Source organism: Cavia porcellus, unplaced genomic scaffold (assembly GCF_034190915.1).
Source record: "Cavia porcellus strain 051 isolate PalLab524CR breed Dunkin Hartley unplaced genomic scaffold, mCavPor4.1 scaffold_31, whole genome shotgun sequence".
In the NCBI taxonomy this organism is placed as follows: Eukaryota; Metazoa; Chordata; class Mammalia; order Rodentia; family Caviidae; genus Cavia; species Cavia porcellus.
Window position 1 is genome coordinate 14,804,654 of NW_026947514.1, and position 24,829 is coordinate 14,829,482.

Sequence of the window (24,829 nt, forward strand, 5' to 3'; positions counted from 1 at the left end):
TTTTAATACTCATTTTTCACCTATTTATTTTTTCTTCTTATTCTTAAAAGTGTGTTTCAGATATTGTCTCTTTAAACATAAAATAGATTTATAAAAGAATAGCTTTGTCAGGAAAATAAACTCAAAAACCTTAGTTTGAGGGGTTAAGAATGCTTAGTAAAGCCACGTGTAGTGACACATGCTTATAATCTCAGTGTCTGAAAGGCTAAAGCAGGAAGAGTTTTCTTATTGCCTTAAAGTTGGAAATATTGTACCTTAGCCTGAGCAATTTAGCGAGTCCTTGTTTCAAAAACAAAGAAAGAAATATAGATGTAAGTAAGTGCACAGACCCTGAGTTCAATCTTCAAATCCCCAGAAGTAGGAAAAAATAAAATTCATTAGACAATTTACTACATTTTTGAGCTATAAATTTAGGTTCTAACTTCCTTTGGTGATACTTTTAATAATGATCCCCTGCATTAAACAACCCCAGGGGTATTTAAAAAATGAGTAGATGTTTTTTGTTGTTGTCAGTCTCTGCATCCTATACTTTGAGAAACAATGCCAGCATCTCTTCCTTGAGTAATTTAATGAATTTGTTTTAAAAAGTTGAATTGTAGCTGAGTGTGCATCCAATTTGAATTCTGTGTAACTATTAAAAACTTGCTACAGATCCAGAGGTATTTACATGCAGAAGTATTAATGAAATCTGGCTTCTCTAGCTCAGTGATTTTTCTGTTCAGTACCTTGATTCAGATACCATCAATTCATTTCTCTCTTTGCGTCCCTCAGTCTGCAGAGTCTACTTTCTTGATAGCTCTCAAATGTATGTCCTCCGTTCCGTTCTTCTCAGTGTACTCTTGTATAGGCTTTTGTCATCTCCTAATTGGATTGGTGGAATAGCTAGTCTCCTTTTCCCTTACTTTTCTTCTCTCAAGATCTTTTTCACTCTTCACTGGTAGTGATTCCTTTTTAAACACATTTATTTTCATTCTTCTTACAAACTATGAGAAACGATTCATACTCTGTTTAGGATGAGATTCATAATCCTTTACATGGTTCACATTGTCACTCTTTCCAGCCAGTTTTCTTACACTTCTTTTTCAGCTTTACACAACTTCTTTCACTTTTTCAGATACATCATATGCTCCAGTACTTTTAAACTGTATGTGCTAACCCCTCTATTAGAAGTAGATTCTTATGATGAGGTATCTATGGTTTTTCTCTTAAAATGATTTTTTAAATTATAGGAGATGTTTCAACTGTTTTTAAACATTTAATACATTCACGTTGTTACACTATTATCAACACCATCTTTCTCTGGACCTTTTTTATCTTTCTGTATGAATTCAGCTTGGCATGACTGTAGCCATCTTGAAACATAACCACCATGACAATCTGACTAACTGCAAGTTTGTTTATCCAGACTGGAGCTTTACAACCAGACCTTGGCACCTTTACAACCAGTTACTAAAAATAATTTAAATAACATTACTAGCTTAAGATAAACCAGGTACATTCTGATTTGGATTAAGTCACTTTTGTCTGCAAGTGCGGATGTGGTTTTGTATCCCTCTTTCTGACCCAATTTTCTAGAGACACACTTACTCTTGATGCTGCCCAGGACCCTACTTCTCTTAGTAAGTCCCTCAATAAATTGCACGTTGTGTGTTGTGTCTCTTTGTCCATTTCTTTCTCCTAAGTGTCACCATATGTTGGGGCCTGTTGTCATACATGGATACCAAATTACCCCACAACATTTCCAAACTGAAACTCAACACCTTTGATGTATTAATTTTCCATCTTCCTCTCCCTAGTCCCTAGTGACCACCAGTCTGCTCTCTGTCTCTATGATAGAATTAGACTAATGTAGATACCTTATATAAGTGGGATTTTTAAACTAAGATTTTAAAGTGTAGTATAGATGTTGAATTAATTAAACTCCTTCCTAAGTCCCTGCGCCTTATTGCCTTGTTTCATCATGTCAATAGCTTCTTAAAATGAAATTAAAGATAATGAAAGTTCTCCATTCAGTTCTCAGGAGAGTTATAATGTTGCCATTGATTTGGTCATTAAATCTAGAATCTTTCTAACCAAAATCATCTAAGATTGAACATGTGTTCTTCATTTTTCTCATAGACTAATTTCTTTGGAGACTTATTATATAAATATTCATGTTAGAAATCCATGGAGACTAGTTATGAATAGTAATATTTACAATAAGCTTCAATTTTGTTTCTCTACAAGAACTGGAAGTATTGGAAGTTTTGGAATTAAAATGCTAATATTATAAATGTTTTACAAGAATTTACAATGTATGTAAAACAACTTAGAGTTCTATTATATTTCTGATATGCATTAAAGAGTTGTGATTATTATTATTTTATACATTACTTGTCCTTTCAGTTATACACTTATTTGTCCTTTGAATAACTGTGTGGCACAAATGGAGTGAATGTTATCTCTAATAAGGCTGTAATTTAGATACAGAATTAAAAATTGGTAATAGGATCCTTAGAATAATCTTTCTGACAGCTAAATGCCTTTGTAGTTTAACCACAGATTTTTAACTTACAAAATAACCTTACTTCTTCTGGATTTGCGTATTCTTGGTTCACTTTGTATTCTCCATTTAGTAAAGCAGGATTCATTAATATAGCTGTGCTAAGTACCCTCACAAGGAATGGTTATACAGTATTATGGTTGGAGAAACATAAAATGGATTAGAAGCTAACATACTAAATCTTTTTGTTTTCTTTTTGTGCTACTGGGGATTGAACACAGGACCTTTCAAATGCAAGGCAAGAGCCTGTCCACTGAGCTATACCCCCATCTCATTCCTTAATAATTCGTAAGATGTACACTAGTGGGGGCTGGGGATTAGCTCAGCGGCATAAGCGCCTGCCTTGCAAGCATGCAGTCGTGAGTTCGATCACTGGTACCGATAAAAACGAAAAAGACCAAAAAAAAAAAATGTACACTAGTGTACCAAGGCAAAAGCATGGTATCTTTCTAAAGATTCTACCCTGTGTTAAACTCACAGATTACAGCCTTATTTTAACAAGATCTAAAAGGCCTTTCGTAATTTTCTCTCAACCTCTCTCACCAGATTCAACTCACACTGTCACTCCTTTCTTATATCATTACAATTACCTGGCCTTCTCAAGCTGAACTTGAATATTTTCTTGCATTGAGCTCCTTCATATACTGTTCTGTCTGCTGGAACATGCATGCTTTACTTACCAGGTCTCATGTGTTCCTTGAAATAAAGTTTAGATGGTTATCTAATCCACTGTGAATATCTATCATGAATATCTATTCCACTCCATTTGACGGTGTCTTCCCAGATTTCCTTAGGAATGATTGTTCTGTTACATTCTCTGGTCAGAGCTATATATCTCCACTTTGTGATGTGTTACAAACTGTTAATATTTAAATATTCCCAGACTTTGGACTGTGTCTACTTTTTAAAGAAATCATAGCACCCACATACTAGTTTCCCAGAAGTCTTCATCTAGAATTTTTTAAATTAACGAGTGTTCACCTATAGTCTTCTTTCCTTTAAACTTGTCATAGAAATTTGTTTATGAGAGAGGATAGTCATAGCATTCATAATGTTTCCTTACCAACATAATATACCAGTCAGCCAGCCAGAACCTCTTTCTCCCTCATTATTTTATACTATGTGTGATTCAAAGAAAAAGGAGTATCATGACAGAAAAACCATGGATTCATGGCTCATTTAATTTTATCATTCACTGGTTGCATTTAAGTCTTTAAAACAAAAATGCTATTAAAAATACCAAAATAGTTCTGAAGTTTTCCAAAAGCATGTTATTAATGTTTGTGGGAATTATAATATCTCTAATAAAGGAAACATGAAAAGTTATCAAATAGTATCTTACTATTTTAAAAATCTTGCTCCATATAGATATAAATGAATGGATAAATACAGAGCAAAGAGGACTAAGATGTATAGATTTAATTAGAATCTAAAGGAAAGAATCAGTGGGAAAAGTATAGAGGTCTAGGAGTCTGTTCTTAGGATCTTGCTAAGGCAAAAGTGAGCAAGAAAGGTTTTTTTTGAGTACAAAAGTTTTAAATATTACAGTCTTGGATCTATCATTGAATTATTTTTCTAGATCTATTTCTAGCATTATATTGGTTTTGGTGATTGTTATTACTATAATTAAAAAGTTCCCTAGATGCATGGTGGGTCAAATACAGCAGAAGATAATTCTTCCATAGGTAGCTGTCTGAAGTCAGCTTTCCTTTCCTAGATGACTCAAAGACCCACACTCTGATTTTGTTGCACTTCATCAGTCCCTGGGCCAATCATCATAGATAGCAACATGTAGCCAGCATAAGAGAGTGTTTCAAGAGGGTGTTACTGTTTCCTAAAAGAAGCATAGCCTGGAAATAGCTTACTTCATTTTTTCTCACATCTCTGGTGAGATCTGAGGCATGTAGCTAAAGGAGACTAGGCAATTTAATCTAGGAAAAGAGAAATGAATTTTTGATTAAGTGCTATCACACTGTCACATATACTGGTTTTTAATTTTCTTTGATCTCTTTTTGGAGTTAAGTTTTCATCTCTTTCTTTATAAGATTAATATGATGCTAAAACTCAAACTGGCAACAAATCAGATTCATCACAGATTGCCTTCTGTTTTCATCCCCATGATTTTCTACTTTGTCTGCCTCTTCTTGTACCACCTTATATTATTCACCATTGTTCAGATTGCCATACAATTGGATACTTCCTTGCTTTGCTCATGCTGTATCTTCCTCCTGGAAAATACTCTCTCCTTTTTCAGACTTGGCCAGCGCCTCAAGTTTTATGCTTCACTAGAAATTCACCCTTCCCTGGCTCTTCCATCTTTAGTCTAGTCTTAACCCATCTTTCAGTATTGCTTACAGAGCTTCACACATTCCTGCTGAGCAGTTACCACATTTTATCATAATTATATTCATCTTTCACAAAAGGTAAGTTTGAGTGTAATTTCTTAATACTAAACCGAAATAAATATTTAATATTTTTGAAAGAAAGCTATATGTGATTGCTCTGAATTGCCCAGAGACCTTAAAAATTGAGAAAAATACTTGAGTTTCTGAAATTATCTACTTGGAACATTTCAGATCAGTGATGCAAAATTTATATAGGAAAAAGTCCCTGACACTAATTGAAAGTATAAATTCTCTCCTCCTGCCACCTCTTTGTTGTCCTTGCCTACCTCTTCTCTATCTCCTCCTTCCCACCAGTTCCACAACCTTGGAAACTCAGTAGAGTTAAACTAAGTGTTCACCCTCTTTTATGGCTCTTACCAATACCTGTGTTACTTTGGAAATGTTTATAAGGTATCACTGAAAAAAACTGTTTAACTTTACTGAATGACAAGATCCATAAGGGAAGATATTTTTTCTTTAAAGATATAAGGAGGTAGAAATCAAAGTAACTAGTAGTAGCTACTTAAACCTATTGTTGAAATAATGTCCCTTCTACTTTCTTTATTTTCTGAATGTAACTTTATGTATTTGCCTTTTAATAAAAATTTGTTAGAAAATTATAGTGTTTATAATTATGTATTTACAAAGAACTTTTATCATAAACATCTGTTTACTTTATTGTATGAATGAGATGCTTAGTAAGAATTTCTGAAGTACTTACTAAATTATAAAGTGATACTTTACTGCTCGCCACCCCTTGTGGTACTGAAGATAGAACCCAGAGCCTTGTGAATGCTAGGCAAGTGCTCTGCCCTGGAGCCGCGTGCCAGCCCCTCCACATCTTCTCTACTTCAGAAATGTGCATTGTTCCCATATGTTTCCATTAAGCAAAATAATTATTCCTCAGTGAATACAATTTATTTTGTAATTTATACACAATTGATACAGGCTCACAGTCATTTTAGACACATTGGAAATAGAATTCTCTTGTGATGTTTGCTCATGTGAACTCATTTTTTCTTTTTAACAGAGATATGACAGAAGTTGTACATATTAAAGACAGGAAAGAAGCAATTCATGAGTTAAAATATTCACCAGATGGAACTTACCTTGCTGTTGGCTGCAATGACAGCTCAGTTGATGTTTATGGAGTTGCTCAGCGTTATAAAAAAGTTGGTGAATGTGTTGGGTCACTTAGTTTCATCACTCATCTGGACTGGTCCTCAGACAGTAGATATTTACAGACAAATGATGGAAATGGAAAAAGACATTTTTATAGGATGCCAGGTAAAATTTTCTAGTAAATTGTATATAGTTTGTAGATTTTAGTGTCTACTTGACATTTTAGAATTTCACTAGAAACAGAATATAAGTTATATTTGATTATAGGAAATCAAGAGATTCAGAGGTAGTATTTCAAGCATTATGGTTTTTCTATAAGGCTGCCATATTATTTTGAAATAGTTCTGGAATTTTCCCTCTCCCTACAATTTTTGAGGTACAGTTCACATAGAAAAATTGTCTGTATTAACAGTGTGGTTTTCATGAACATATTCTGTATATTGTACAATGATTTCCATAATCAAGGTAATTAACATCCATCAGCTTACACTTTTTTTGGTATGATGAAACATTTAAGATGTTATCTCTTAACAGATTTCAAATATACCATGCAATATTAGCCACAGTGCTACAACCAACATGCCACACATTAGCTACTCAGAATGTGTACATCCTGCACAACTGAAACCTTATGTACGCTGTCATTAGCATTGCCTCATCCCTGGAAACCATCATTCTAAGTCCTTTTGTTTCCAAAATTCCTTTACTTGGAGAATTTAAGACCAATTTATATTGTATTAATTTCTCTAACATGTGAGTCATATATGGTAAAGTCACAATCTGTGTTAATGTCAAAATATAATTTTTGTGTGTGGAACTAAGTAAATATAATTGCTGCAAGTGCACACTCATAAATTAATTTTTTGTAGTTGCCTCAAACTTTTCAGTGTTAATACATCTAGTAAACTGAATTTGAAAAGGATTTTTCATCAAAGATTTTAAAAGGGAATAAAGATGGTCACTATAATACTGCTTAGCACTTTAATGTGAAATTTACTAAATTAGTTACTATATTCCATATTATGAACTTAATATATGTCCCCCAAAGCGTCTCATTAATAATCTGTATGTAATAAAGAATTATTGAATCCTCAAGTCCTCTTCCCTAATATAAATGTATTATTACCCTTACTTTTTAGTCTCTTTCAGTTTTCTTCTTTTGCAATTATGTATCTTAGATTTCTTTTTTAATACCTGATTTGCCACTTTCTCATAAGTTTTAACCTTTTCTTCTAATTTTCCTTGTTGCAATCTGTGTCATGATTTTATTAGAATTCAGTTTTATTTTCCACATGGATGAACCTGCCAAGCTGACAGTTATATTCAAATCTGTGTGTCACAATCAGTATAATTTCGTTAATGGCTCTTTAAAAAAAAAAAAAAGCTTTTTTGCATTTTCTTTTCTCCTTATCCAAACTCGCTTATCTATTTGTGTATTCTCAGTTGGGTAAAAATATTTAAAATTTGTGGTTATCATATTCTCAGTAAAATTTAAGCTTGAGTAAAAAAATGAAATAACTTCTTAAATTAAGATTGATTTATTTTTAGGAGGAAAAGAAGTGACAAATAAAGAAGACGTAAAAGGTGTTCATTGGGCTTCATGGACATGTGTTTCAGGCCTTGAAGTAAATGGAATTTGGCCCAAGTACTCAGATATCAACGATATAAATTCAGTAGATGGAAATTATATTGGCCAAGTTTTAGTTACAGCTGATGACTATGGAATTATAAAATTATTCCGATATCCATGTTTAAGAAAAGGTATATTTTCTTTCAAAATATTTTAAGTAGCCTCTCTCTTGTAAAAGATTTCTATATTCTTATAGAAAATTAATCTTTAGATAAGTAAGATTTTATATTTTTAAACGTGCTGGCTGGTAGGGGCATTTATCGTGGTAATTTAGAAATTATTGTCAAATGTTACACTTATTTTTGGTCATGAAATTTTTACTAGAAAATTATTTTTGAATTCATGTTTTTAATAACTGGGCTATTAGACCTCTTTCTTTTCCTGTTTTTTTTTGTTTTTTTTTTTTTTTTCTTTTCAAACCGTTTTGTTTTGTTTTGTTTTGTTACCAGGGATCAAACTCAGGACCTGGCACTTGCCAGGCAGGAGATTGTGCCACTGAGCTACATCCCCAGCTTCTTTTTAAACCTTTTGCAAGAAAACATTTTTCTCCCTACTTTTGAATCATTTCCTGTAGTCAAACTTTGCAGTAATGACTTACTGTCTTTAGTAATTTAACTTGTTAAACATTATTTCTGAGAGATCGTTCTTCAAACAACTTTTTTTCAGTTATCCTAAGGCCAGAGTTTGGAGCCTATTGGTTTGTTGGCTAGTGTGAGTACATTTTTGCTTAATGTATATTTTTGAAATTTATGTTCAATAACAATGAAAATTAAAAGTTCAAATGATCTTATCAATGGTTATTTTCTATGTTTTATATGTTACCTCTTTCTTCACAAATGTCTTCTAAAACTATATTAATCACTTTGTTTGATTGCATAGAGTTCAGTAAGTGAAATATATGTAATTTTCATTTACCATGCCTAGATTCATAAAACATTTCAAACAGCTTATAACAAGTTCATGAATATTAAAATAATTATAAACATCAGTCAGCACCAGAGGAAGTATATAGTACCACATTAAAACCAGGTAAATAAAATGATAATAGTCAGACATGAAATTTGATTTTGAACTTTAGAAAGTAAAAACAAAGCAGGGCACAAGATAGTTTCCAGCATAAGTTTCTTTAAAAAAAAAAAAAGGATACTCCTTTGGGAAAAATTTGTTTAGAGATTTAATTTTCAAAAAATGCTCTCCTATACATTAATCTTTAGATTAGGTGCAGTGAGTATATTACTACACTACCAAATCGTAGCATATGCAATTATGATTTTCAGCTGATCATTGACAAAAGTGATTAGACAAAGATTAAAATGCAATTTAGTCAAAGAGATTATGAGGATAACTAAAGTAGTTTGCTTCAAATACCTAGTCTACCATTTTCAAATTTAGGAGCTTATTTTTCCTAGAAGTCCAAGCTGATATTTCTGTTGTGCCTCTATAGAAGTGACTTCAGGATCCTTTCAGTTTTGCCACGTCACTTATTTCTTCCTGTGGAATATTAGTTTTCCAAGTGCATGTCACAATGCTTCGTAAGTATTGCTATGTATGTTAGCAAAGGCTAGCTAAACCTCTGGCAACTAAAGTACTCTGCTTTTTGCACAGTCATGAGAGTCACCAGGCATGATAAATTTCAGTATGATATTTGCCTAGCTAAACGGTATAATGTTCAGTAATAAATTATGATGATCTTAACTTTAAACATTGCTCCTGTTTGTTGCTTCACATACTGACTTCTATGCAATACAAAAATATTTTATCTTTCTGGGTTTTGTTCATTAATTGAATGTAGGTTATTGGTAATTTACCTTCTATAAAAGAGAAGTATTATTATTATTGCATAACAGTTTTATTTATAACATGAAAGAAAATATGTAATAGTCTTCTGAATGACTGTGAATATTTTACCAAAGTATAAGATGCTAATTTTGTCTAAGATATTAGTCATTGCTTCAAGAACATGAACATAAATTGTTGTTGTTTTCCTTTTGTTAGGTTTTTATTAGTAATGTTGTGGTAAGAAGACTTTTTTTTCTAGGTACTTGTCAGTCTGAGACTATAGCTAGCTAAGTGGAAAAAATGATGAGTATAATATTACATATTTGAAGAATTAGAAATATTTTAAGATTTAGCATTTAATTCACATACTTGCACACTATATAGTTAGAAGTATTTACAGAAAATTCCATTTCAGATTAACTTTTACTGTCATGTTGAAGATTAAGGAAAAGTTATATCTGATATAGTGATACAATTTAGATACCAATTCATGTGGTATCCGTTTGATAGCTTTGAGAAGTACAGCTTTCACAAAATATTGAAACATTTTAAATAATTGAAGTAATTTATGTTATTAAATCATTATAATTTCAAAACAAAATGTAGTGGGTTAGATCAGAAAGAATTAAATGCTAAATCTTAAATGCTTCACTTTTCTCTAGTCCCAGCCCAAAGCATTCCATTTTCCACTTATTACTCTCTTTGTCTCCAGATTATCTTGCTCTAGACTGTCATTTCTTAGATAATCCAGACTCTTCGCAGGCAGCACTCAGGGACTATGATGGAGGGTGAGCAGGTGAATGTAGGAAAGAATGGAAAGGAGGGTAGGTTGCTTAATCCACTACCTCCATCACTCTAATGATGATAAGGGTCATCTCTATACTTCTTGTTGACAAATGAAAGTTTATATTTGGGGACAGTATTTCTTTAGATTCCAAAAGAAAGTACATTGGAAAAACAAAAGAAAAATATCAAATGATTTAAAGAAAACAGATTCACATCAAGTATTTATACAGTGATGTTTTTCTAGGATTCATCTACATCATTGCATGTAGCTTCAGTGCTTTTCATTGCTATAAAATACGGTTGTAAATATATGCTACAATGTATGATTTATCCTCCCTTTTTATCACATACAAGTTTCTTAAAGATGATTACCCAAGAATGAAGTTGCTGGATAACAGAGATGTGAATTTTTAATTTAATATGACAATGCCTAATCATTTTCAAAGTGGTTATGCCATTTTACAAACCCTCTTGAATAACATCCTCTTCAGCACTTGGAATTTCCATGCACACTAATATTTTACAAGTCTAATGCAAATGATCACATTTTGATCATAATTTATTTTTGTCTAACTGCTATTGAGATTGGACTTTTTTATTTTTAGATGTTTTTAGTCCTCTGAATTTCCTCCTTTGTCAAAACACAGGTCTCTTTTCCATTTGTTTCTATTGTTTACTTGCTTGATTTATAGAAGCTGTTTTAAATACTCCAGTAGAATCAAGTATACTGTAATTTTTGCGGATTACAGCTGTCTTTACTCAGATTGTGGCTCTTTTTTTTTGAGCTTTTTTGTTGGATAGTTCTTAATTCCTATGTAGTCAAATCTATTTCTTTCTCTTTTTAAGTGGGTAATACTGGTTTGAATAGAAAGAAATACTCCCCCTCACTAAAAAAAGAATTGCTTACTATTGTTACAAAAGTATTGTCACATATTTATATCTAGATTTTAAAGTCATTGAGACATCATTATATGGGAAAAGTCTTTTGTGATATTGTTACAACTTACTAAACAAATTTAGTTCATATTAGCATTGTGCAGAAATACACATTAAAGCAAATTAGAGACTGGACGTAGTGGTGCATGCCTATACTCCCACTACACATTGAGGCAGCAGGATCACACTTGGTCAACAACACCACAGCAAAACCCTGTCTCAATAAATAAATAGACATCATGGCAAGTCGAGGAAGGGGTTGGCGATGGGCAGGCAGTGCAGAACTCATGATGCACTCAGGAGACACTCACCAACATCTACAGGTACTGGGAGAGAGGGGATGAACGAAACCCAAATACAGGAAGGCAACATGAAAGAGAAACTCACTAAATGAATTCTTGAATCAGGATTTAGAAAAAGAATCAGGGCTGCCTCAGGACCCTAGCACAGCTTAGAGCCCATGCCTGACAAGCAGGTATTTATATATGTGAAATGGAAAATAGAACTAATTATTGCATTAGTTTATATAGTATCTTTCCTGGTCATGTCAGATTTACCCTCACCAAAAATTGTGTATGAAAGAGTCAAACAGAAGCTTCCTATAAGCATATTAACTGATTCTGGCCTTCTTCAGCTTCCCTTTAAGTATACTTTCCACCCCACAAATACCCTATCATACCCCATCATCCTCCCTTGATTCCAGTTGTAAAAATAAAGTCACCAAAGCACTCTTCTTCCACTCATTTTCTGTTATCTTGTACCTTCTTTACTTCTCTCTGAACTTTTTTCTTTCTTGCCTTTCCCTTTTCTCATCATCACATCCCAACCTACTTATTAGTACTATTTTGTCTTCCTGAGTTATTGAAAAAAAGCATGAAATTTTAAAACAATTTTATAATTGATTCGTGGTTGGTTCTGTAGATGCTGGTACAACCAGTAATTGTTCTTCCCTGGCAGCACAGTGACCAAGACTGATCCTAACACATTGAGTAGGATAGTAGATTCATGAACACTAAAACATGACCAAAGCCAAGGTCATGTTACAGAAAGACATATAGTAACTAAAGAGAACTCTATGGTAATGACACAGTTTTTTCCTCTTCCACAACCATCAGTACAAAAATAATAGAAATACGAGAATGCAATAGGTTGCCTCCAAACTCTTAAATCTGCTTATCTCATGGGCACTGAGGGAGAGAAAAGTTCAAACAAACAACTCAAAACTAAATAATTTGTTGAAACAGTTCGAAGAAGAAACAGCCAAATGCATCAGAAGTTCATTGAGCTCAGAGGATATAAATAGATGATTTAGTTATTGTTCATTGAGCTTAAAGATAACACAGAAAATGTTGATTGGGTTTTAAAAGTAATATATTAATGACAAATTTACTAAAACATTAATGATTATGAAAAAGAATCAAGCAGGAATCCTAGATATGAAAAATTCAGTTGAAAGTATGGGCAGTAAGGATGACCAATCTGAGGAGAGATTGTCGAGACTTGAAGACAAGCTTGATGTAGTAGATAAGGTACTGAATGATAAAATAAAAACATCCAGACCTCATGAAAACTGGATCACACGATGGCTAGATGATTTTTTAAAAAGTAACAATTATAAGAGTTAAAGAAGGGTTTATACAAAAGGTATAAAAAGTTTCTTCATCAAAAAATCATAGCAAAAAGTTTTTGAAATCTAGTTAAAGAATTCAAACTTCCAGGTAAATGAAGCATATAGAATCTCAAAAAGCCATGATCAGAAAATAACTTCTTAATGAAACATCAGTCAAAATCCTAGAAATTTAAGTACAAAGAGAAAAATACTAAAAACTTTTAGAGAAAAACATCAAGTGACTTAAAAAGGCAAGTCTCTCAGAATAACAGCAAATTTCTCAACATAAATTTTAAAGGCCAGAAGAGCTTGGTGTGAAAATTTTTATGACCTAAAATTTCCTTTTAAAATCAGTTGTAGAAAAATAGAGACTTCCATGATAAACCCTACAGAAATCCACGATCACAAAACCAACATTGCAGAAAGGCAGCATTGCTGCCCCCTAGTTAGAGGCAGCAAGGGCCAGTATCACCAAAAAAGACCAAAGTAAAGAATACATCTCACTGGGAGAGTAGTTAAGGCAAAAGGAGAAAGGAATGAAGGAATCAGCACTGGAAAAAAAATACAATGACAAGATTCAATAAATACCTTTTAAGGGATGGCAAATAGAGATATTGTGTACATGTACCAATTCCCCACAACAAATGCCATCATTATGCACTGCAAACACGTACTAATAAAAAATTTGTAAAAGTAAATTTCCTTGAAGTAATGCCACTCAATGTAAATATTCTTAATTTCCCAATAAAAAAAGACAGACTGGTTGAATCAAAAAACAAAACCCAAATGTATACTGGCTATAAGAGATACACCTCATCTACAAAAATGACAGATTGAAAATGAGAGGATAGAAAATAGTACTCCATCAACTATAGCACAAAAGCAAGCAGGAATGACTATCTTCATTTCAGAAAAAGTGGACGTCATACCAAAGTTGATCAGAAAAGATAAGGTCAGTATATATTGGTAAAAGGAAAAATTTAACAGGAAAATGTAAAAATAAATATATGTGCACCAAAAGCCAGTGCACTCGTTTCATAAAAACTACTGGGCATAAAAGTACACAGACACCAATAAATTCATAGTGGGAGACTTCATTACCCTCTCTCACAAGTAGGTCAGCCAGACCAAAAAAAAAAAACAAAAAATCAAGTTAACAGAGTTGAACCATACCTCAAACAAATGGATTTAACCAATAACTACAGACTATTTGATCCAAAAACAGATGACACATTTTTCTCACAGGATATGGAACTTTATCCAAAATAGAACATACCTTAGGCCATGAAGCTTGCTTAAATAAATACGAGAGAACTGAAATAATCTCGTACATATGATGGGATCACAGTAGAATAAAAGTAGAAATTGACACCCATAGAAACTGGAGAAACTGTTCCAACACAGAGATTAATAGTACACTCATAATCAGTGGGTCATAAGAAATCAGGAAAGAAAATATTTCTAGACTCAAATGATATTGGCAATATAACATACCAAAAACTGTTGGATACAGTGAAAGCAATGTTAAAAGGAAATTTATAACTGTGAATACCTATTGAAAGTAGGACAACTCCAGATAAGTAACCTAGTAATTATAAAATAAGAGCAACTGAAATCTGAAATTCATAAAAGGAAAGAAATTATAAAGGTCAGAGTGCAAATTAATGAAACTGAAACTAAAATATATTACAAAATATCAACGGATCAGATGTTAGCCAAACACCAAAAGAAGAAAAAACTCAGTGCAATTAGAAAAAAGACAGGGTAAATCACAACACACATCACCAAACACCAGAGCACTATATGAAACTATTTCAAAAACTTATATCCCAATAAATGGAGAACCTGGAAGAAATGAATGTATTTCTAGACATATATGAGTTACTGTGAATGAATAAGGAAGATATAAAAACCTTGAATGGACCAATAATGGAATTAAAATAAAGGCAGTAATAAAAACCCTACCAAGTAAGAAATGCCCAGGACCTGATGGGTTCACCACTGAATTTCACTACAGCACCAGAGAACTGACCTCAATACCTCTCAAACTCTTCAATGGAATTGACAAGAAGTAACTGGCAGGTCATTTCTGGATAATACTGTTTTCCTAATAACAAAATTGAACAAGGATTCAACAGAAAAGGAAACAACAAGCCAAGTTCTTAAAGAACATAAATGAAAACACCATCAAGATGCTTGAGCCAAATGTGGTGGTGAACACTGTAATCCCAGCACTCTGGAGGCTGAGGCAGGAGGATCAACTGCAAGTTCAAGGCCAGCATGGGCTACATAGTGGGTTCAAAGCCAACCTGAATTGCATACTGAAACCCTGTCTCAAAAAGAAAAAAAAATTCTTTTGAATATAAAATAATGTAAATTATTGAATGTAAAAAAGATTAAAAAGATCAAACATCACAACCAAGTCAGTTTGTTCCAGGAGTGCAAATATGGTTCAATATATGTAAATTAATAAATACACCACATAAACAGAAGAACAGAAAACACATGACCATCTCAATAGATACAGAAAAAAAGCTTTGACAAAATCCAACATCTATTTATGATATTCCTAACAGAAATTGGTACAGAAGAACCTTATTTCCAATGGTTAAAACTCATATATGACAGATCCCCTGTCAACATCATATTAAATGGGAAAAAAAACTGAATTCTAAAATCAGGAATAAGACAAGGGTATCTCCTGTAACCATGCCTGCTTAATATAGTACTTGATACTTTAGACAGCGCAATCAGACAAGAAAAGGAAATAGAGATACAAAGAAGGAAGAAGTCAAACTTCTTATTTGTAGATGACATGTTCCTTTAAAGACCCCCCAGAAAACCAGGGGAGTCGTCTTAGAACTGGTAAACAGATTGAGTAAAGTGGCAGGATACAAAATACACAAAATCAGTTGTTTCCTATGTACCAACAATGAGCCCACCAAGAAAGAAATCAGGAAAACAACCCCATTCACAATAGCTTCAAGAAAAAGGAAAAAAAAACCCAATGTATTAATCTAACCATGGAAGTGAAGGACTTCTCTATAACAAGTAGGAAAAAAAAATTTGAAGAGGCCATCAGAAAATAGAACCAATCCCTTGCTCCTGGATAGGCAGAGTCAGTATTGTCAGTGTGGGCATATTTAGTGCAGTTCCTACCAAGGTACCAATGGCATTCTTCATAGAACTACACACAACATTCTGGTACGAGAAGAGTCCTAGAATAGCTAAAGAAATCTTGAGTGTTCCAGAATTGCTAAAGTAACTTGAACAACACCAGCAAAGCACAAAGTATCACAATCCCAGGTTTTAAAATACATTACATACAACAAGTGATTAAAAACAGCATGATACTGCCACAAAAAGTGACATCTGGGTCAGTGGGACAGAATTGAGGATACAAAAACAACCTAAGCAGCCATCTGATTTTTAACAAAGGAGCCAAAAATATATACCAGAGAAAGCATAGCCTTTTTAACAAGTGATCTGAGATTATCCACATAAATTAATCTAGAAGAATGAATCTAGACTCATTTCTCTCACCCAATAATAAAATCAAATCCAAATGGACCAAGGCCTAAATGTAAAAACAGACACTAAATCTAGTGGAAGACAAAATCTTGACCATACAGCATAGACAAGGATGTTATGAACAGAACGCCATTTGCCCAAGAAATAACAGCAATAAGATTACACCAAATTCAAAAGCTTCTCATGGCAAAGGCAACAACAGAGTGAAGAGACAGCCAACAGAATGGGAACTTTTTTTTGGCCAGCTACTCTTTGAACAGAGGACTAATATCAAAAATGTATAAAAAAACTAAAAAGCCCTTCCAAAATAAAACACATAGTCAAAAATGGGCAATTGAAATGGCATTTCTTTGAAGAAGTACACATGGCCAGTAAATTCATGAAAAGAAAAATTCAGCATCTTTGGCAGTTACCCAGTTGCAAATCAAAACACAAATTCTACCTTGCTCGTCAAGAACTCAAAACACAAATGCTGGTGAATTTGTAGGGAAAGGGGAGCACTTCTACACTGTTGGTGAGAATGTAAATTAGTACAGCTGCTATGGAAAAAATTAGTTTATAGAGTCCTCTGAAAAGTAGAAACAGAAATTCCACTCGACCCAGATGTACCTAATCTAGCTCTCTTCTTGAAACAGTATACAGTACTTACATAGTGAGATATGCATACCCATGTTTATAGCAGCACAACTCATGATAGCTAAATCTTCGAAGTAGCTCATATGCCAATCAGTAAATAAAATGTGGTATATATACAGAATGGAGTACTTCCTATTTAATCATGGAGAATAAATTTGTAAGAAAGAGAATGGGCCATAATTCTAAGTGAAATCAAACACAGTTAAATATCCCATTTTTTTAAAATATGAGAAGCATATACAAAGAGCAGAATAAAAGATGGTAGTAAATGGAGTTAGAGTTTGTGGAGGTGGCAAGGGGATGTAGGGAAGATGGGAGAGGGGAGGATGGAGATGGAAAGGGAGGTAAAATGATCAAGGTGTGATGTGTGCATCTACCTGTTCCAAAAGATAAATTATTATATATTGCAAACGTACACTAATAAAAAAATAAATGAAAGGGCTAGGGCTGTAGTACAGTGTGGAAAACCTTAACTGAATTCCCAGAACCACCAAAAAATGTGTAAGAAAGTAAAGAAAAATAAAAGAAAAGGAGCCGGGCATGTAGGGCACACCTGTGATCCCAGCACTTGAGAGGCTGAGGCAGAAGGATTGCCATGAGTTCAAGGCCTGCCTAAACTCTACACAGCAAGACCCTGTCCCCCCACAAAAGGAAGAAATGGAGTCATTGAAAGATGAACGTTTCCATATATTAATCATAACTAAGAATTATCATTCTCTTTTAAATGAGGAAAGTTTCTGTGCCCATTCTACCTAGCCTTGATAAATCCTTCCTCTGAAATACTGCTCCTAATTGACTATACTTTCTTTCATCATTTGCTATTATAGAGTCATAGTTTTTATTATGAGAAGAGACTTTCAGAGCATATAATCTAAATTATTTTAAAATAAAGGGAAATGGATTCGAAAAGACATGACTTGCTAAAACTTGTACTACTAGGTAGATGAGATCATACTTAAGTTTTAGTCTTTTGATTTCAATTCCAGTGGCCTTTACGCTATATATGCTTTTGTCTTTTCCTGTGAATTCTAAGAGTTGAGATCATGTTCATGTCCCTGACCCTTTTTTCCTTCACTACTCCTTTTTCTTCCATTTACAATCTAGCATTCCAATTCAAGAGTACAGGCAGAGTAAAGGGTAATGCAATCCTTTCCTTTGTTTTTGCCTTTTAATACATAATGAGTGCTATGTACCAAGCACTAGTGATAAATGATAAATGAAATGCCACCCCTATCTTCATGTAGCTTATAGTTTGGTATAGGAATTAATAGGTAAATAGACTGTTGCAGTTTCGTATTATAACTACAAGTACAAGGAGTAATCACAGGGAATTCTCGAAGTATGTTGGAGGATATCTAACTTGATGAATCAGAGTCACTTCATGAAATAATGTGATAATAGGTTCACTTTTATGGATATCCACCAGAGCTGGATAAGAAGTTTGGGGGTTCAGATTGTTAAGTTCTTTTGACTTGACTTCCGGGAGAACATGGCGGACAGACAACAGCAACTACCGGAGGCTCTCTGAAAGGCTCGGCTCAGAGGCCAGGAATGATGCGGACTAAGGAGACATGAACCGGTAGAGATATGCTCTGCTGACTCAGGAACGAACTGGGCTGAGAGAAACCAACTTAGAATTCAGTCCTGGTGCTAAAATAGGAACAGAAAAGACTCGGTGTGGAGGCTCGACCCCGCGCCATTGGAAACCGCGATTTGGGTTTCCCGCCGCCCAGCGGCTGGCTGCCTCCACAGCGGCTCGGCAAGGAGAGACACGCAGAAGCTCTGGGAACGGGAGTCTGCGAACGGAGTCGAAAACAGGACGGACAAGGAGGCGTACACGAAAACTGACTGGTGGCGAGGTGAGTGAGAGAAACTGACCCCCTACCACAGTTTGACTCCAGCGGAGGACTTTGTGGGCTTGGGCAGTCCTGTAAGAGCAGGGCGCGGTGGCGACTCCAGCCACACATTCCCCTCTCAGACGGGATTGGTGAAAAGTGTCTGACCTGTGTGACGCTGCGGGCAGACTCAGTAGGCTGGCCTAACCCAGATCCCAGAGCCTGACGGTGGCCCGGAGGAGTGACTGACTCCCGCGTAGGCTGCCTCCTCCGCAACTCCCTGGTGCACAGCGGTGGGCGGGAACACCTAGCCAGCGCAATTTGATCAGGCTGTGGCTGACAGGCAGGGAAGCCGGGCCTCCTATGTAAGCTTGCATTTTATAAGGAACAGAAAATATGGGGAAGGGAAGCAACAAGAAAGGCTCCTCGGCCCCCAATTCTGAGAAACAGGCAATAGTGGACACCGCACCAATATACATTAAGCGCCATATAGAGAGCCTCATAGACCAATTCAGGAATGAAGTTATCAACGACCTGAAGCTAGAAGTATGCAGAATAGTTAGACAAATGCTAAGCACCACCCAGGAAAAAACAGATGGTGGAATGGAAGAACAGAAAAAGAGGGGAGAATTGCTTGATGGAGAAAACAGAGAAAGCATTGAGTATGTGAAGCAGGTTCAAAGGGACTATCAAGAAATTAAGAAGTCTATCCAAGACTGGCATAACAGCTTGAAAGAAACTAAGGACAGACTATCTGAACTGGAGGGCAGACTTGTAATATGGGAGAATGAAATGAAAAACTTCTTAAAACAGCAATAATACAAAGACAAGAAGATGATAAGAGGAGCCATAACTTAAGGATTAAGAACATAAAAGAAGAAGTAGGGACACAAACAAGTGAACTACAAAAGCTACTCACAGAAATAATCCAGGAGAATTTTCCTAATTTAGCAAAAGGTAAAGATACTCATATGTATGAGGCATACAGGACCCCAGCTACCTACAACCCTAACAGAGAAACACCCAGGCATATAATAATAAAAATTCCAGAAATTCAATACAAGAACAGAATATTAAAAGCTGTAAGAGACAAGAAACAGACCACTTACAAGGGAACACCCATCAGAATTACAGCAGATTTCTCTGCACAAACCATCAAATCACGAAGAGCATGGGGGGAAATAATTCACGCTTTGAAAGATAATAATCTCCAGCCAAGATTGAGATATCCTGCACAACTGTCCCTGGAAATGGATGGAAAAACGAGGTGCTTCCAGGATAAAGAGGAACTGGAGGAATTTGCAACCACCAATTCAACCCTACAGAAAGTATTGCAGGATATTCTAAAAAAAGAAAAATACAAAGAACCCAGAAATAGTGGCGGGGAGGCCACAACAAATGGAGCAGAGAACAAAATGAAGAAGACAAACTGACAGCTACTGACAGAAAAAGAGCTCAACAGAAATGAGACAGAGAAGATTGGATGATAGGAACAGCTATTTTGGAGAAAATGACATCTTAATAGGTAATGCTGATTTAGTACCATCTTGTTTTGAAGTCTCATCTAGCTTTTGTTCTTCTGTCTCCAATGGTCTAAACAGGTTGTATCTTATTGGATTTTATTATGTACGATAGTATAAGCAAAAACCTTTTAAAGACAAGGAGAATATACAGAAACCATTGTTCATTTTCTGTTAGTCGATTCTAAATACTCTATAGTGCTGTCATTCTCTTAAATGGTTTTACATTGTTTTGATATACTTAATGCTACAGTATACGAAGTTGTACTCAAGGACTTCAAGGAAAGAGTCTATATGGTAACTACTTTTGGGTCGGAATTATCTGGTGGTGAAACACTATTCTGCTTAAATGGTTATGTTTTGATCTGCCCTGTTTCGCTGTTATGCCCTCTTTTTTCTCAATCTCCACTCCATTATTTACTTTTTTATTTTTGTCCGTTTAATTAAAGGGAAAAAATAGCAGGATATAATATAGTAACCCACTTTGACTTTCTATTATCTCGATTTGAAGCCCTGTATTACTCTCACCATCTTGTTTTTGACTGAGGTTCCTCTATTCTGTTTTGCTGGATAGTATCAGGTTCGAAAGTTTAAGCATCAGCTGAGAAGATAATGAGATTCATTATGACGCCCATTCTCGTTGACGTTTATCTACTTTTGAAGACCTACAATGTCTCCAATGTTTTGGTTTTGTCGGTTTTGTTCTTTATTGTTTTGTTCAATTGTATTACAACTAATGATATAGGCAGTTCTATTAGAGATAGTGGGAGGCATTATGGTAACCATTGTTGATCACCTTGTATTATGTTTTTATATTATCTATTATGTCCACCCTTTTGACTTGACCGATTCTGTTCTGTTATGTCACATTTGATTTTACTCTCTTCCAAAAAAGCAAGAAGAACCGTGGGAGCAATGAAACCCAAAATGTGTAATAGTCATTGTACAAAAGAGAGGAAAAGAAAGTGCTCTAAACTATATAACTGCATGTATATTTAAGTGTATAAGATAGAAAATGATATCACAGAGTTTTATTGGATCATTGAACAGAACTGTTTGCAGTATCATTGTTGGAATGTCCACTCTACAAGCTTTAATTTTGTGACTTGAACAATTATTTCTAAGATGGCAATATGTAATCCATTAACTAGTGATTTCCTACTGCGCATTTTTTTCTTCTGTAAATCTGTATAACTTGTACCCCTTCACTGTTTTTTTTTTCTTTTCTCCTTAAATAAAAAAAAAAAAAGAAAAGAAAAAGAAAAAAAAAAGTTCTTTTGACTTGACTTTTTTTCCTCTCATTTTGGTTCTGGTAGTTGAAACCAGGGCTGTACACATGCACACTAAGCATACACACTACCACTGAGCTATATGCCTAGTTCCTGAATGATTTGTCATATAATCTCTTTCACTAGAAATAACTGGTTTTTCTTAGACTAATTTTACAGCCTTGTTGAGCTGCCCTGGGTTTTTACGGGTGAGATGTGTGTGGGTGGTGTTAAGTTTATTGGTACAATTTAGATATACATAATGATCATACTCATCATAAGGAATTTGTACCTGTACATGGCATATTTTGATTCTTTTTGTCCCATTTCCCTCCCCCTCTTCCTTTCAATACCTTTCTCCTTCCTTATTTACAAGACTGTTTCCATTTTATCCTTTTTTTTTTCATTTTTTTCTTTTCTCTTTCATCTTTTCCCCTTCTCCTCTCTCTTGTTCCCCTTTCCTTTTGAACAAGTTCTTCCTATTTCACAATATCTATTATACAATTTGGTTCTTATTTATACTTTCAGTTTCTCACACTAGAGAAAACACCATATTTACATGTTTGCCCAATTTATTTTACTTGAGTATGGTTTCAGGGTCCATTTAACCGTCAATGTCTCTAGTTTATCCTTTTTATGGCTCAGTAGTACATAATTACATAAAAATCAACCACATCTTCTTTATTCAGTCATCATGGCTATTTAGGTTGGTTCCAAGATTCAGCTGTTACAAATTGTGCTGCTATAAACTAGTACCTAGACTATATAAAGTATTGAAAAGCTTGTAAACCCCCCCCCGGATTTAAAGACCCAATGCAAAAATGGGCATCTGAGATGAATACACACTTCTTAGATGAAGTAAAAATGGCAGATAAATATATGAAAAAGTGTTCAGCATCACTGCCCATTCAAGAGATAAAAATGAAAACAAAAAAATTCTCTCTCTGAAAAAAGTGGCTATTATGAAGAAATCAATAACAAATAATGGCAGAGATGTGGGAAAAAACAGAACCCTTCTCCATTGTTGGTTGGGAATGTACTGATACAACCACTGTGCATATCAGTTTGGAGCCTCCTCAAAAAAATAGGACTAGAGGTTTTGTTTGACCCAGCTGGATCAGGAATATAGCTCAGTGGTATAGCACCTGCCTGGCAAGTACAAAGTCCTGAGTTTGATTCCCCATGCCTACCCCCTCAAAAATTCACCTGACCTAGCTATTTCCCCTGCTTGGTATCTTCCTGAAGGAATTAAAAGCATCATGTCACAGTGATATATGTGCACCCATGTTGATTTAAAATTTTAAAGGATCTTCTGGGTGCTTGGATTGAGAATGTGGGTAAATGTGGTTAGACCAGTTCTTTGAATTTCACATAGGACCAAAGGTCTCAAACCAGAATTTTCAACTATATTAGTATTGAAGTCATTGATCCCTGAACTTTTCTCAGCAGTAAGATGTTGCCTCATATTTTTGCAGTTTCTACCAGCTAGATTCTAAATCAGTAGAGCAAATGTTTGCATCTTTTGGTATCAGCTCATCAACCAGTTTTCTAATCAGAATTTTTTCATTTGTTCATAATTAAGATAAAAGGAAAATACAATGCTTCGTGTCTACTAATTGCTTTTTGAAGTAGTTTTTTGTGTGTGGGCATTTGTTTATCAATTTAAAGATACATTTTTGTTATAGGGGCCAAGTTCAAAAAATATTTTGGCCACTCAGCGCATGTAACTAATGTCAGATGGTCACATGATTATCAGTGGGTTATTTCTATTGGTGGAGCAGATCATTCTGTCTTTCAGTGGAAATTTATTCCTGAAAGAAAACTAAAAGATGCTCTTCACATAGCACCCCAAGGTAAGTAGTATGCACCACCTAAACACTTTTCCCATCAAATAACTCTTCAGTCTAAAATGACAACTTTATAATGGAAGGATAACTTCATAAATTAACAGTATAGCTTGTTATTAGCAGAAGTGTCTAATTGAATTAGGTCCATATGTTTAAAGTCAGATGTTGCAGTATGGAATACAAAGTACTTGTAGTTGCAGTTTAATCTATCAAATGGTGAGCGAAGAAACAGTTATATTAGCAACACAGATATTTAATGTATCCTCTGGGAGATGGGTATCTAGGTTTTATATATGTTTTTTAATAAAGAAATATTATCTAATGTCAATTCATTGTTGCCTGTAGTACTTTTTAGCTATTTTCATTTTAATTGTAGATTATATTCACTTATATTTGCACAGACATTTAAATTTGATGTAGCGGTCATTGGGGAGCCAGTGAAGGGATTTAAAGGAGCTATTGAGTACAGTGAGTGGAGAGGAAGATTATCTGTAGTACAGTTTACTGACATCTGTGTCACTTGAATAGGTAATTTCATTTGATTGTTTTATGCCTTGTCTCCATGTCAGCTGAAATATTCAGCTCTTAATCATTAATTTTGCAATGTGGTTTGAAAAATGAATTTTATTTAACCAAGTGGTATTTCCTTTTTTAAAATTACAGAAAGTCTGGCTGATTCTAACAGTGATGAATCAGATTCAGATATGTCTGATGTTCCAGAACTGGATTCTGAAATTGAACAGGAGACACAGCTCACCTACCGTCGACAGGTAATTATCATACAGTTTTTACCTGAGAAGTCTACTTTCTACTTCTTGCATTGTCTCCCATCTATTGTATCTTTTGTGGCTTTATTCTGAAACAGTGTGTCTCTTTGAGTCCTACCCGTTTAAGCAGTAAAGCACACCTGTATAAAATGTTCTTTTATGTTAAGTGCTTCATACACAAAGTATATTTATTTTTTTTTGTCGGTAGATTTGTGTCACAGTCTACACCCCGACTACGAACGATTCTCTTATGAAGTATAGAAATTTCTAGGAACGCTAAGCACATTTATCACTGTAATACATAGAAAATGAGTTTATTTTTTTCAAGGAAGTTTTAGTAATGTACCTCGTTACTGAAAATATTTGCTAAAACCTGACTGACATGCCTTTGCTGATATACTTTTTAACAGTATTCCTACTTACATTTTTTATAGGTTTACAAAGAAGATCTACCTCAGCTTAAAGAACAATGCAAAGAGAAACAAAAAAGTGCTACTTCTAAAAGAAGACAACAGGCTCCAGGAAATAGTATTCGACTACACTTTGTTCATGGGTATAAAACAACTATTTCTCATTTATGGGTTTTAATTTTGGTTTACATTTACTAGCTGTGTGACTTGAAGCAAGTCACTGTCCT

At 34.5% G+C, this 24,829-nt stretch overlaps 1 protein-coding gene across 13 annotated transcripts in view; it reads left to right on the forward strand.

Annotated features, from left to right (window-relative positions):
- Eml5 (EMAP like 5) overlaps positions 1–24,829 on the forward strand; it is a 205,438-nt gene that overhangs the window by 81,546 nt on the left and 99,063 nt on the right. For 12 of the 13 annotated variants that reach the window (XR_010044824.1, XR_010044825.1, XM_063240926.1 and 9 more), the window contains 5 exons: positions 5,957–6,213; positions 7,597–7,809; positions 23,264–23,431; positions 24,089–24,195; positions 24,627–24,745. Coding sequence is in view for 11 of the 13 variants with exons in the window: in XM_063240926.1 (XP_063096996.1) it covers positions 5,957–6,213; positions 7,597–7,809; positions 23,264–23,431; positions 24,089–24,195; positions 24,627–24,745 (864 nt within the window). In the remaining 2 variants the exon portion in view is untranslated. The remainder of the gene's footprint in view (positions 1–5,956; positions 6,214–7,596; positions 7,810–23,263; positions 23,432–24,088; positions 24,196–24,626; positions 24,746–24,829) is intronic. The other variant, XM_063240923.1, reaches the window with a different exon arrangement.